At 43.3% G+C, this 15,305-nt stretch overlaps 1 protein-coding gene across 1 annotated transcript; it reads right to left on the minus strand.

Annotated features, from left to right (window-relative positions):
* Positions 1–95: 95 nt before the first annotated feature.
* emilin2b (elastin microfibril interfacer 2b) lies at positions 96–9,472 on the minus strand. Its single transcript, XM_076158204.1, has 9 exons — positions 9,174–9,472; positions 8,841–8,966; positions 8,097–8,269; positions 6,079–7,908; positions 1,742–1,963; positions 1,354–1,407; positions 1,222–1,272; positions 1,027–1,143; positions 96–818 (listed from the first exon to the last, which is right to left on the minus strand). The coding sequence occupies exons 1-9, from the start codon at positions 9,305–9,307 to the stop codon at positions 487–489; spliced, it is 3,039 nt and encodes a 1,012-aa protein (XP_076014319.1). The 5' UTR covers positions 9,308–9,472; the 3' UTR covers positions 96–486.
* Positions 9,473–15,305: the final 5,833 nt, after the last annotated feature.

A 15,305-nucleotide genomic window follows, 5' to 3' on the forward strand; every position in this document is an offset into this window, starting at 1 on the left:
GTAGACTAGTAATAAGTCATTCAGGAAGTCAATTTGGATGTATGTGTGTATATATAGATGTATATAAAATCAGTATATTATGTGTGTATAATAAACAGGCCTTTAAGATAAAGTATGTGCTTTTATTGAATCATTAATATGTCAGAGCTATTGTTTTCAGCTTATTACAACTTAAGTTTGTGTGTGTGTTCATCAGAACCTCTACTTATAATACATAAATAAAACTGATAGCAGTAAACATTAGTGAAACATCACTTCTGCATCTCTAATCTGCTCAGTAAAGTTCATAAAAAAGTGATTGTCAAAGCTTGTAGGAATACTTCTGTAGTTTAAATATGAAGAAAGTACTGATTGCACTGCAGTAGCTCACAAGATACAAAGATCAATGAAAAATAATAACACATTGCAAACACAACAATATAAACAATATTAATACTCATCAAGCTCCACTTCTGACTTCGCTCGTTGTCACTGAAAGGGGCGGGGTTACCGTTTAGATGGGTAGGGGTAAAGCAGGGCCACACTGAAGGAGGAGAAGGTCTCAGCTGAGGCGGACACGGCCAGCTTCCCTGCAGTCATCAGCAGTGAAGCTCGGTCTCCCCTCCTCAGAGACAGAACCAAGCTCACAGAGGCCGAGCTGCTACAGTTACATTGTGGTTGCGAGGTGGATGCTGTCGCCCCGGGTGAGAACCCTGACGTGTCCAGCCTCTGGATGCTGCGATTAGACACAGAAAGGACCGCCTGGATCTTCTCACCTCGCTGGGCTGCCAACACAGCGCTCAGCAGGTAGCGGCCATCTGTGGGAGCTGTAAAGATACCTGACAGCACGGGGGGGGGGCGTTAAGTCAATGTGTGTCATGATCCAAACCACATTACAGGGCTGAACATGTAAAAACACTGAGATAGAAAAGTTGTAATCCAAGTTGCTCTTATTGGCAGAAACTTTGATGGACATTTCCCTTCTGGCAATGCAATGCAACTGTGGGTCAACAGTGTTTATAACTTGCTTTTATGCTATTTTTGTACCTGTGTGGGGGTCGTAGTGTCCTCCGTCATTGAGAAGCACTTTGTTGAATCGTATGATTCCGATCCCTCCTTGGAAGGGCAGAAGAGTGAGACCAGCGGAGAAGGAGACCCTCTCACCTAAACACACGGAAAACATCATCATTCACTAGAAAACAGTCAGAGAGGCAAAATCTGGAATAAATTATAGATTCTGACCTGATTCCATGTCAGGCTTTTGTAATGATGGTCTGTGGGGCTCATTCACATCTGCTGAGAAGAACGGCAATGTGACCCACAATGGAAAAGCTCAGTCGTCTTACAGTAAATGAGAAAGTGAAAGAGCGTTACCTGAGATGAGTGGCATGCTCTGCTTAGGGAAGTCAGTGGCTTTGACGGGGTGAGCTATGGAAACAGGAACACGTGTAAAAGCATGCTTGGAAAACATGCAGAAGAGGGCGTGTGTATGTGTGTGTGTGCATGCTGTCTGATCCCATGCTTAGATGGAGTGAACCAGTGTCTCAACCTAAAACTTGATCAGCCAGAGTGAGTAGAAGCTCCTTTGACTCATACCGGCTGTTCCCTGATTCAGCCCCGAGTCATGGAATCGCTGAGTCAGCCGGCTCGTACATGGGCAAGGAGCCACCCTAGTGGACCGTCACCAACACTACATCAAATGCCTCGTTAACACAACTGCTGACAGCTGCCCACGCAAACTAGATCGCCTGATTCGTCTCACCTGGAGCTCCGGCAAAACCCTGCTCAGACATCATGCTGCCATGAGTCCCTTTGGGCAGCTTGGACGAGCCCATGGTCCCAGGTGGTCCGGCCTCCCCGGACTCCATCACATGTAGCTGCGGGAGGGAGGCGTCCAAGGGGCCGGCCAGCACTGCAGGGATCTTTACAGGCGTCATGGACCCCTGGTGATGTCCCGTGTCTTCAGCAGCACCAGGCTTAACAACTGAGAGAGACAGTGACAGGGTCAGACAGAGACAGATGGAGCTTTGTGGAGGTCAGACAGTCCCTCTTAACATTCACCCCTATGCATCATATTCCCCTTTGAAACCTTTAAATCCTGAGTGGAAAGGATTGTGAAGATAAATGGGGAAGGATTCCTCTGCACATATAAAGATCAAATAGCCTTTTTCAGTCTTTGAGTTTTACTGATTTGCTGCGAGCAGTTAAATACCGACTTAGACAAAATGGTTGCGCATTAACTTTTAGTCGACTGTAATCATGAAGTCGTAGATTTAAAGTATATTGCACATAATCATTTTGGGACTTTTTCCACACTGAAAGAGCTTATTGCCAAAATAGGTTAACAGAACAGACAACTTATACCTCAAATATGTTTGCAGGGCTATCATATTAATTAAGGTTGTATTGTCCCTGTATTTCCCATACAGAACCCCCTTGGTGTAATTGTGTAAATTTGAGCTTTTGTTCACATGCTTCAGCTTGCATGCAATTATATCAAACATTGCATTTTCACGCTAAGACAACCAATCAAAGAACATGCAATTGTGTTTATGTTTATAGCAGGATCACCCTCTGCTCTCATTACACCAAATGGTGGCCGATCATCTCAGCCTGTTATTAAGAACATAAACACAGAAAATAACAGGCCAGATCTAAAGGCCTGATGCATTCCTGAGAACCACGACTGAGACACTCTGAGGTTTATCAACAAATCAGCCCTCTTGTCTGACGGCTGTAGCTGGTGTTGTTCTCTGGCGCAAACTCCAAGAGGGTAACCAGCACATAAAAGGCATACCAGCATACCAAAGCATGGCCACACATCCAGCAGACAGACTGCCCCTCACCCCAAGGGAAAGGGTCATTTACTATAGGTCTGCCTATTAAACATCACGTGTGTTGGGGGGGGATTGAGCCTGTAAAACAGCACCGGGGGTAAGACTGCACAGACGCTTGTGGTGCACATATGCGTGTTTTACTGCATTTGTCAGTATGTTGTACCTTGTATACAGCTATAGGTATGTGCTCCAGTGTGTGCTGAGGAGGCTTTGATGAGACTGATTCAAAACTGATTTCAAACCCGAGGCCATGTAGATGAAAAAGTCAAAATGTGTGTACGTATGAATGAGTGTGTGTTATGATGAAAGGCTGCGCTCTAAACAAATGCAGCTGCACAAATCTAAATGTTGCGTCCATTCAGGGGTGGCATGGGAAACCCGCTCCTTATTGTTAAGTCGCCGGCAAATTCTGGGATACAACAGCCCCTTATGTGGTAAGTTTGCCTTTCTCCCCATTAAATAGCACATCGTAATGACTACACAGCTCTTTAAGTGTTGACTTTATGAGTCACTGTTCTCCAAACAGACTATGTTCTTAGACCTTGACTTAATCAAATCCTACTTGATAAGAAACAGCAGATTGTTGAATAACTCCAAACCTGTCTCCATTAATGGAACACCCACTCTGTCACGGAAAAGAGAGAACGAAAGGAGCGCTCCCAGATAGAGCAGGAGACTAATTTAGAAAGAAGAAAGTTCTTTCCGACTTTCAATCACGTCCAATCTTTGGTTGGATCAGCCACTGTGAGACCTCTGGCGGGGTTATCATGTTCGACCGCTGGTCAGAGTGCGTCACCCTAAGGTCAATGACCGACCTGCCTAACCACTGAAGCACGTCGGCAGCAGGAAAGCTGCGTTTCTTATCTCAGTACTTTCCCATAATGGAGCTTGTTAGTGAGCTGAGGCCTCCTTGTCAAACACAAGGAGAAGGATGAGCTTTAATGCAAGTGAAAGGATTGGGAAACGTATACATTTCACACGTGCACAATAACAATTGGGGGAAGTGTTAATAGGCAGTGTATGGCCCTGTTTATGTAAATATAACATCTGTCTAAAACATTTACATAATGAGGGAATGCAGTGGACACGAGCAGGCTGATGTAATGCACTATCTCATTCATGCTGCAGGAAACCCCATGGTATCACGGTGTTCTTTCTATTTTCGTGCCCTACAAATCTTGTGACTTGGACATAATCACCAGTTAACATGCTGATATCTTGGGAAACTGTCCCGCTTGGACTTGTTTGGCAGACGGAACAAATCTCTGAGTAAAGACGCACAGCTGTACACTACATTCCATACGAAATATCTGCAATACCACTGAGCAGAAAATCTCAATGGTTTATGTTTTCAAATTCCTATATGATGCCAGAAGAAATCAATGATTGTGCCATAGAGACACAACAGAAACACCTTCCCACCGCACACAAAAAGCAACAATTATCACTTGTAGGTCGACATGTCACCTCCCACTCCATCTCTGTCCTGACCTCCTTTCAGGTTCATAACATTTTCTTTAGGGACCGCTTTCCCCCTTATAAACACCTTGCGTGTATATCTCCATACATACTCCAACATACTCTCAGCTGCTTCACCCTATGGGGCGACATTTCACAAGGTGCGAGCCGATCGGATATAGGAGAGCAAATCCGTGAAGAAATACAGATGTTCCATGTTAAAAAACATCATAGGAAAAAAACTTTCTCAGGCAATGGTGAACATTTTTGTATTTAACTAAACAAGTAGCTTTTACAGGCTTCTCAATGTTGCAATGTGTTCCTTGGCTCCATACTGGTACATTGACCTGGTAAGTAAACACTAAGTATCCCCACAAACGCTCCAACTTACAAAAATCAATGTCGATGCCCTAATTTGGATATAAATTCTAAAAGTTTGTAACTTCCCTGGTGTATTGCTTTAACAAGTAGGACATCATGCAGCAGGTTTGACTAAAGGCACTTGGAGGCCTATGAGGGTTCACTTTTTCACAGTTTATTTAAAGACAAGAGGAGCTCTGGCATTGGAAACGTATCAAACACATTTGAAAATGATGCAAAGTTGGCAAGAGAGCGGGGCTAGAACACGCCAAAGCAACAGTGCCAGGACAAAAGGAGTAACACCGATGTCCACGTAATCTAAACTCTGAAGCAAAGAGCGTCCCTGAATGGTCCCTCTGAGTGGATTGTTGATAAGCTGCTTTCAGATCTTCCTGTAATGGACTCCTGTAAGCAGCACTTCCCGGTCCCCTTTAGATAACCCAGGGGAGAGACAACAGGATGAGGTCGCTAGTGGGCCAAGCACAGCAGAGATGTCAACACAGCCCCCTGGAAGTCTTTACCGAGTGGAACACATGAGTAACTGTGCTCCAACTCTTAAATGTCCCACTGACAGAATGATGATTTAAAGGGTTTATTATGACAACAACCATGTGTTGGGTGGCAACATTTCTCAGTCACCACTGGGGCATTTACAAGAGAAAAGGCTGTACATTATTTGCAAAATGCATACGTGCCCAGGAACTGAGTCTCCTGATGTCTGATTCGGAACAAGGACCATTTGATTCAAGCTCACCATATGACTCCAGACTGGATCACATGCTGGATCAAGCTGTCCCATAAACCAGTTACCTGAGCTCTTAAACATTACGGCCGTGCTGCTAGTTTATATTTACAACGGCAAGATTCAAGCATTACCTATAAACAAAATGTACATTACAGTAGGTGAACATGATCACTTTACGGATGCACAAATTCAAACACACACACACACACGCGCACACACACACACACACACACACACACACACACACACACACACACACACGAGTACACTCTTGGATGCACAGGGAAGCCCAGAGAGCAATATTTCTTGAAGCCAAGGCATTGCTCAATACAAGCGGGTCCATTAATTCAAACATGTGTCTTCAATCAGCTTTGCCTCCTTTAACTCTGAAAGCGGTTTGAATGGAAATACAACTTCCTCTCACCCACTCAGACAATGAATCGCTCCTATGCTGCAGGCTCGCCATTAAACACATACTTTAGTGGCATAACTGAAACAAACAGCCTGTGACTCCATCTACATAAGTCATTTTGTCCACTAGTGAGTTCTAAATTTATCTTCAAATAAGAAAATCCACTGTGTTGAGATTATTTCAACCTGTTTCTAATACAAATCAACCATGTTTAGAGATTACAGACAATACACACAATGATTGATTTTCCTTGGCTCACTTATAGAGTCAAAGTAGCTGCAGCTTACCCGTCTTCCCAAGCGAAGGTTCCGTCAGACCCTCTAGGTCTTTGGCAGCGTTAGAGATGGAATTCTGGAGGTTCTGACAAGTGTCGTTCAAACCTCCAATATCTCTGGCGTGAGACGTCAACGTGCCATTCAGCTGGTTGACACAAGTCCACAGCCCGCTCACGTGTTTATTCAGACCTTCTTTGATCCTCTGCAGGCTACCTGAGATGGGCTCCAGCTTGCCACATAAACTCTCAACATTTGATACGCGGCGGTCCACAGCTTCAACTTCCTTCCTGACATCTTGGCTTTTTTCCCTGCACTGATCAGCCTCAGATTTCACCTCCCTGCTAAGCTCGTCCAGCTTTTGTCTGAGATCTTCATGCTCAGTCCTGTGAAGCCCCAAAAGCTCCTCGACCTCCTGATCCACCTTCACGTTAACTTGACCCCCAGTGGAGTTGTGGTTTGGCAACACCTGAGGCTGCAGGTTAACAGAGTTGCCGACATCCGATGGCAAACCCTCCAACAGGCCCACACGCCCTCTCAGGGAGTCCAGCTCACTGTGTGTCTTCCCTATAACAGTGCTGCAGTTGAGCAGACTCCCCTGGATAAACTCCTCCATGGCTTTGAAACCATCTGATTGAGTTTTCACATTAATTTCTATTGCATCTATAGCAGTTCTGTAGCTCTGAAAGTCTTGTTGAATGTTTTCTACAACATTCAAATTAGACGTGCAGTCCTTTGAGCACAGCTGGTCCAAGACATTGATTCTGTCCTCCAGAGCATCAACGGTGGCCTTCAGAGAATTAACCTCCATCTGCGGCGCATCCTGATCCAGTGTCTGAACCACAGCTGGCAAAATGGGAGTCGCATCTACCGACAAATTTGTGATTCTGTCTTCTATGGAAGTCAGCCTGTCCTCCAGAGTCCCCCTCAAGCCTTGGATGACCTCACCCTGTTCCTTCCTCAGTTTCTGCTCCACAGAGGAGCACTGCTCTGCCGTAGTCTTCTCAGATAAGTTCAGATGGATTTCCAGGTTCTCCACACGAGCCAGAACAGAGTCAGATATGGTGTTTCCAGGCACTGCCTTGTTTTCGGTTCCTGGAGCATCCAGTTTTGCTTTAAGGTCCTGAATTTCATTGCGGAGGTCAGTTTCCTTAGAGTCCATGAGCTCGGCCAGGCTGAGGTAGTTGGTCTCTTGTCCCTCACACTCATCCCGGACAGACATGATCTTATATTCGCACAAGTTCTTTAAATCTGCCAGTTTAATGTCCATGCCCTGCATCATCTCTTCTCTCAGGGTGTCGATCCTTGCATCCACATAGGCACGCAGGTCTGCATCACTAACAGAGGGCGTGGCAGGAGGGGCTGTGGCCTGGGGGCTTTCGTTAACGTTCATTAGAAGACGAATTTGTGCCTCATTATGGTTTACACGACCCAAAAGGTCATCCAGGGCATTGCTCTTGGACTCCAGAGTGTCTGTGACCTGGCTGATCTTGGTCATGACCTCATCCAGAGGTGTTATTGCCTGCTCTAAGGGGAAATGCTGCAGCTCAACGGTGTGGGTCTGTGCGCTGCGTGCGCTGGCAGGCTGCCTGGGGTTATTTAGGAGTGAGATCAGCATTTTACTGGCATCCTCCTGAAAATCCAATCTCAAATTGGAGGACATGTCTGTCATTCTCGCCTGCATGTCAAGGACCATCTGGGACAGTTGCTGCACCTCTTCCTCTAGATGTCTTACACTGTGAGATCCACCATGACCTCCCAGCTGCACATGACCTGTCTGACCTCCAGACTGCCCCCCAACTCCCAGCGGTTGATTTCTTTGACCCTCTGTTCGTTTTTCGACATCTATGGGGGATAAAATCAGAAAAAGGGAACATGATGCTTCCCATGAGAGAAATTGCATTAAAAAGATTGGAACCATGGGCATAAAATGATCTAATTAAGATTCTGACATTGCCTTTGCTGTTGTCTAATATGTTAAGTTTGTTACACACGTTGTTATGCCAAGTCTTAATTGTGATCATGTCTTTGACCTTGAGCATGTCCAGATGCAGATGGCGTGTGAATCCATTGGTCTGTTTGATGCAGATTTGCGTCTTTCAGCTCTCTGCAGTCGTAGCCCTGGTACGCCGGGCAGCACCTCCACTCCAGCTCTGTTACAGACTTGTAGCCAATCTTGTACATGGGCCGAAAGTGCGTCCGATATCTGGGAACATATAACACCTAAATCCAACAGTTCCAACATGAAGCTCTCATCTTCATAAAATCTCTTTTCAGACAACACACACTATAAACACCACAGTCACACGTGTAATTGGTTAATCATGTGGCTGGCAAGAAGCAGCTACAGATTTGGCATTTCCAGTCAGTACAATGAGAACAGTGTTGGCCCAAAAGCCTCTCACCCATGATTTATTCCGTCTCATAAATGTGTTTGTGGTGAAGCAAAACAAAGACAAACCCAGATTCAAAAGTGCCCAAGTGTGGCGATTTAGGGAGATTTAGTGAAGATCCCTGAAGATTTAAGAATACTCAGAAATGAAGGGAGAAATTAAGGCTTAAAACACTATTGGGAGTGTCAATAAAATAAAATAAAAGTTGGCAGCATCAGGTCGACTCTGAAGTGAATAATCACTACCAGAGACGCACAATTCCCAAGGCGTAACATTGCGTAAAACTAACTTTGGATAATAATAGTAACTGCAACACATTGTTCAAATAAATAATAAAACAAACAGACGCCCTACACCCAGTTAACTGGACGTCTTGGCACTTACATGACTTGTTGCGCACAGTTTGGCACCTCCGGGGGACACGGCAGAGCCTCCGGTTGGACGAAGCTCTCCGTGCCTCCCACGACGGCACAGCTGACGTTCTTGTACACCACGTAGGCGCACCAGTTCCTATAGAAAAGCACCAATTTATCAACCCTGATGAATTAAGTTGCGCTGCGTGTAATTTCTTAGTAAAGAGTAATGCTATAATTTACGCGCAGTGCGTAAAAGCATGCGGTTAATGCAACCTGTGATGGATGAAAGACAACTTTTACAAAAATTACAAATCACACGCATGCAAATAGGAAATAAGGTGTCGAAGTCCCACTCACTCACTTGTTTCTTTCGCTTCCAGAATACGCGTTTCCCTGAAACATGCTGTACTGGAAAGGTGTTGCGTTGATGAGAGGGAAAGTCATCAAAAAATAAACAATAGGACTCCTCAGTGATCCAAGGCGAACACTCTCCATTGTTACAATGCTTCAAAACCACACAACTGCTGTCCGCTGAGTGTGATGAGGTCTGCGGTCCTGTGATCAGCTGCGTGTTTTCTCTCTCCGTGTAAAGACCAAACAAGCTCCGTACAGCGTCTGTGGATGTGACGTTTCAGGGCCCCCTCCAACATTGACAGATGCCTTTTTTCCGTTTTCTCACACACCCTAAAACCAAGATCCCGCTTTCCTCTCTCATCCTAAACCACAGTGTCATATGCCTGCGTGTTTTCCACGACGACTGTCCTCGTGCACTGTGCGTAAAGATGCGCACTCATGTCAGAGTCTGATCACTCACAAGTACTGTTCTTTTCTTTTCTCCCGTAGGTTTTGTTTTTTTTGGTAGTGAACTACTTCAGTATACTTAAACCTCTAGGCACCATTCAAACATTGGAATGTTTAGAATATTCAGGACATTATTTCTATGACTTTTGGTGTTCATATCTTTCATATTATCCAAAATATGATATAAGATATCCCCATTAAAAACTATTCAAATGTCTTCAACACAGACTTCAATTGTCTAACTTTTTCATACTTTCAGGCAGAAAACCATTCAAACTTCATACTTTCACCCTCCCATTCAGCATTTTCAAATATTTCACAGTTCACAGTTTTTCAGATATTTCAGATACCTCAATGGTGTTCATAGATGGAGAGAAATAGAGAATGAGAAAGAATAGAGAACGCCCTGTGGACCGATGAGACAAAGTTGCGTAATGATCCCAAAGATGCAGTGTGGTAAAGGCTGGGGTCGTGGCTCGGTGAAGGCTGGGGTCGTGGCTTTATGAAGGCTGGGGTCGTGGCTCAGGGCTGTTTTGCAGCGTATGGACCTGTGTATGGATATTGTATATTTGCAAGTTAAAAATACTTTTTAAGATTTTTAAGCCTTCCCCATATGTGTGTATTGCATCTTGTTAGTGGCAGCAACTTGATGTTGATTGGCTGAGAGCCTCGCACTTTAAATTCAGCCGCTGCACATCAAACCTTTAAAAAAAACTTAACTTAAATAACTTCCACAAATCTGACACTTCACAAACAATACTTACACACATTTTTGGCCTTTTTTAGAATATGTAATTTTAAACTGTGACATGTGTAGTTTTTGTTTTTTCTGCCTTCAGACTGACTCAGCGCTGTGTCTCTGCTTAATTGGCGGCACCTGTTCATATACAAACAGTAGCTTCAAAGGATTTGGGCATTAGTTGTCACTCAAACAGCTTGTAACTTCTTCATACTTTCAGGTACAGAAACCAGACATTTTTCAGGACTTCAGGCTTCAATCTTTCAAGCTCTTCGTTCAAATTTTGCAAGGCACAAAATGGAGTAATCATATTTAGCTCTAATATAAAAATGATAAAATCACAACAGAAATTACTGCTCGGGCTCCAAATGGTATCTTTGTTTTTCCCTCTTTGCAGTGATGCCCAATAGTCCACCAGCTCTGCAGCATCAGGGTTCACTAGTATGACAGATCGCAGGTCGCTACAGGGGAACACAAAAGGAAATGGAGGAGAAATCAATATCTACTACAGTTTCTAAATATTCTGAGCAGGTCTGCAAAGATACCAAGGAGTCTCTCATTCTCCTCCACCTGAAGAGGCCAGGGAGATTTTAGGGGATTTCAGGTTTTTAATAAAATCCACTATGTCCTTTTTGGCCTTGTTCTGCTCGACCTGTAAGCCCTCAGAACATTTAGGCAAAAAAAGGGAATGCTGGTGTGGATCCAGAGGTAGTCCTCACTCAGCGCCCTCCTGGAGCTCTGTGCAGGGGTCCAGGTCTTCAATCAAAAGAATATCTCCCAGAAGGTTCTTCAACACAAAGGAAAACACGAGGGCGAAACTCTGACCTATTGTACCAAATCAATGAATTAATAATAGTTATATTAATATGAGGATGAGTTTCTATTCATACATGTTACTTAAAACTGGTGTTTTTCATGCTAAAGAAACCATTAACAACCCCTAAGTAAAAACTTCAACAAAATGTAAAGAAATATTTTTTATAAAATCTGGAAATAGCCTCACCTCAAAAGTCACTCAAACTAAACAAATATCCCATTAGTGCCCTAAATAGCAGGGTCCTTGGGGGAAGAGCCCCTCCACTCCCCTGAGAGGATCCAGGTGGAACCATTTAGTTTGGGGGCACAGAGGACCAACAGAAAAACGCACAGACCTGGGAAGCCTCTGTTGTTGCAGAATAATGCTGGACCATGGAACACATCAGGGCAGCTCACCGAGTTCACGGTTCTCCTGTTCTGGGGATAAATCAGGAGATCTCTGCCGTACACTCCTTTCCCAGGGAGATCAAACTAATTCCATTTCTTGCATGTGGCAGTGGTCTGCAAGAAATTTGAGAAGGGAATGGACAATAATAATCTGCCAACATGCTGAGAAAGTGTGTGATGCATGTGTGTACTGCAATAACCTGTTCCTTCACCCTTGTTCATGTTAACTAAATCCATAACAGTCAACAACAAATACTTGAACTGCCTGCCTTCAAATATCGGACATTTTATTGCCTTGATATTGGGTATAAAGCACATTTCTAAACATTCTAGAGCCTAAAGTGAAAAACAACACAGGATTTTACATTTGTTTTGTCAGTTGTTTATCAGCAGAGGCAAGCCTGGGCATTAAGAGTTTACCAGCAGATCTTCAAATGACTGTTATTGCTGGATTTAGATTAAAGTGCTCTTAAATGTGAAGGACTATAATCATGAGGAAGAGGAATTGCAGCATCAACATGACCTTGCCTATCAAACAGTTCCTCTATGTACGGTAGAGTACACATAGGAACCTTAAGATTAAGTATACTCAGATGCCGATATTAACCTTGAAATAATGGCAGGACTACAAGGCAGGTGCGAGAATAATTTTCTTCTCTTTATTACTTGCATATTGGTGTTTTGCTGGTAAAAAAAATAATGACTTGATATTAAAGAACATTTTCTTCAGTGCCAATAGAAAACTGATGTAAACATGGACATAGGGCATGCAAGCACACACACAATATCAAGTTAGAGTCCTGCAGGTTTGAACAGCAAGATGTCTACATCCTGACCAGGGCTGTTTCTCCATGACAGCCAGCCTCTGCTGGGAACAAACAGATATTATTATGTTTGAGGTGCATGTGGCGATTAAATGTCAAAACAAAGCGTTTGTGTGGTCTCTTTCCCCCCGACAAGTTAATGTGAACGGTATTTGTTTTGCCGCAAACAAAGGGAAGTTTTGTTGTCATCTCCGCTGGAACTTTTTATGCAAACCACCACCTTCCCATCCAGGTTCAGCCCCACTGGGTTACCATATGAATCCTGGAATCAATCAAGGCAACTCCATCATTCAGGCTATAGATCAGCTCATAAACAAGACTGCAACTGTAAAATGTGTACAACTGGCTGCTTTATCTTCCTTTCTTAGAGTAGCTTTGCAATGTGTAAACATTTGCAATGGAAGACTGACAAGGTCCTCTGTCTTCTCCTCAGAGTCATATCCTCCACCAAGGTACGTTTGGCAATGACATCACTTTTGGGAGCTGAGAGTCCGGTGCCAGTTTGACAGGATGATTGGCCACTACATTTCATTTAATCTAGGTGACAGGAAACAGTCCTGATGTTAGTCATTTCACTCAGAGAGCCAGAATTACATCCCACAGCCCTCAGAGAACAGCTACTTTCCTGTGAACCAGATAGGAAGGAAAACAGTTTGAAGACCGTCTCCATTTGCTTGCATGTGTCAAAGTTAAGTATTGGGTGTCTACAACTAACTTGTCAAGAAACTGTTGTGATTGACAATGTGGATTTTAGGCAGATATAACGTGTGGAAAGCATCATGGTGTAGTGATTATGCCAGTTTATTGTAGTTATTGCCACATCCAAGCCAATGAAATTCAATCCAGTAGCCAAAAACTTTCTCTGACATTTACAGCACAATATTCTGAACGCCATTAAACACAACATGTAGACAAAGCATGACACAAACAAGCATACTTTGCCAATCAAGGCCTATTGATTCTGCACCACGCCTCTGTCCTCAGATTCTGTCTTTTCCTTGTATTTTAGAATCATCATCTTCGCCGTAAATCTCCAGCCGGGACACTTTGGAAACACCACCAGCATTTATTCAGCTGAAAAACATGGATTTGATTTATTAAGAGGAGCCAAGCCAGTGTAGAGATCTTTTTTATTATGGTGAGGAGGGAAACCAATAGAGGCAAAGGAAATACACAGTGACTCAACAAATGTGGATGGATGGATGTTTGGATGTTTCTGTGTTAAATTCCATCAGATCCTGTGAGCTAATGAGTCATCAAGCAAAAATTGTAACTGTTAATCCCCAATAATTACAACTAGGACCATATGTGTCTCTGCCCTTGTTTTGCCGTCCTTATGGAAACAGAAGCCTACGATTCAGATTCTAAATGACTCTAACTCATAAACATACAGGGTAAACAGCCAGTGGTCTCGTGACAAACATTGCAACCTTACAACCTTGCTGAACCAGAAAGCGAGTAACACTGTTGTAAAAGATAGTCTCCAGTCAAGATTTCACTTTTATTCAGTCCAGCGTTGACAATGTAAACTGTTGAAGATGAATTCAAAACGATGTGTGTATTTGATCCAATTGTCTTCATTCAGGTGCAGCAACGGAATCTTGGTGTGCAGTGAGACTCTAATTTAATGGTCAGCTAATGACTGCTTCACACACAGATGGAGGACATGTGCTGCTAAGCCTCGACGGCTGAAATGTCCCTTGAGACCCTTTCTTTCCTATGTTCCCCTAAAACATACAAAAGGCTGTGGTATGTTTCCAATACCACCCCTGGAGTTACTATCAGTGGGGAATAGTCTGTTTATTTTTACTAAAATGGGAGCAATAACCCAAAGACAATGGCCCAATATCTCTGTCCAACATGTAAAAATGTGATGTGACTTGTGGTTAATGACATTATGAACCACTAACTATGGTGAGGTTCTATCCAGCTCCTGCTGTTTTTAACATGTTAACGTATTTTTGTACTTTTGACAGGTACTTGGTGAACTTAAACAGTTTTATTCATTAACATTTCTAAGCATATTTATTGAATTACAATATGGCATTTCATCCTTGTTTTAAAGCATTTTTTAACAGTGAATGTGGTCCATCTGCTGTTCACTCCCTCATAACTCAGATCCAGGACAGAAAATGAATAAAGATTAAATCTGCTGTTTTTTTAACCGTGGCCACAACAATTTGCGACATCTGGCAAATTAATGGCACGTGAAGTGGTCGGAAGATCCCTGCCACCTTATGCATACAAATCAAATGCATAGACTTGCTCTCTCTCTCTAGTTAAAGCCCTGCAATAAAACCCTTTCACACAAGAAGAGAAATAACAAGAAGAACAACAACAATATAACACACATTTTACATTTGTGTGTGACCACCTTTCTGGCAGGAAATGTAAAAAGAAATCCCAGAAAATCACAACCAAGATCACACGTATCAACATATACAGAATATTGTACTGGCTGATAGTGACGTTTATACTGTGACTTATACTGTGGTTCATTACTCGTAAAATGTAAGCCAAAGTATTCTGTTAGAGGCTGATATCTGAGTACTACTTCTACAACTTATTACCATTTTTGGACAGTTTGTAGTTGTTTGTTGTATTTTATTTGATTCTAGGATTTGGTATTCTTGCTCTGTGGCGGGCTCATCAGTGCTGATGCAGTACACCTGTGCTGTGACGAGCGCTTGAAATGCCAAACCTGAAACCATTACACTGATCAAGTACATGTCCGCTTCTTTGACTTGACTTGGATAAACCTTACACATGGATAATTTACTCCGAATGGGTCTTGGTGAGAAAATTGGTGCCTCATGGGGAGAGATTTGTAGGTGACGCCATTGTGCAAATTGTACTGGCTGGGAAATATCTCAAAGTTGATGTTGTAGCTTTCTCGTGATCAATCAGGGCTTTTGGGGGCACTCGT

This window comes from Genypterus blacodes, unplaced genomic scaffold (genome assembly GCF_046128005.1).
Source record: "Genypterus blacodes isolate CSIRO-AG114 ecotype Tasmania unplaced genomic scaffold, CSIRO-AGI_Gbla_v1 ptg000076l_1, whole genome shotgun sequence".
In the NCBI taxonomy this organism is placed as follows: Eukaryota; Metazoa; Chordata; class Actinopteri; order Ophidiiformes; family Ophidiidae; genus Genypterus; species Genypterus blacodes.

Coding starts and splice junctions, on each gene's coding strand:
- emilin2b (XM_076158204.1), bottom strand. CDS start 9,307: ATGGAGAGTGTTCGCCTTGGATCACTGAGGAGTCCTATTGTTTATTTT. Junction 8,967..9,173: donor TCTGGAAGCGAAAGAAACAA/GTGAGTGAGTGG, acceptor GCTTTTCTATAG/GAACTGGTGCGCCTACGTGG. Junction 8,270..8,840: donor AACTGTGCGCAACAAGTCAT/GTAAGTGCCAAG, acceptor ATATGTTCCCAG/ATATCGGACGCACTTTCGGC.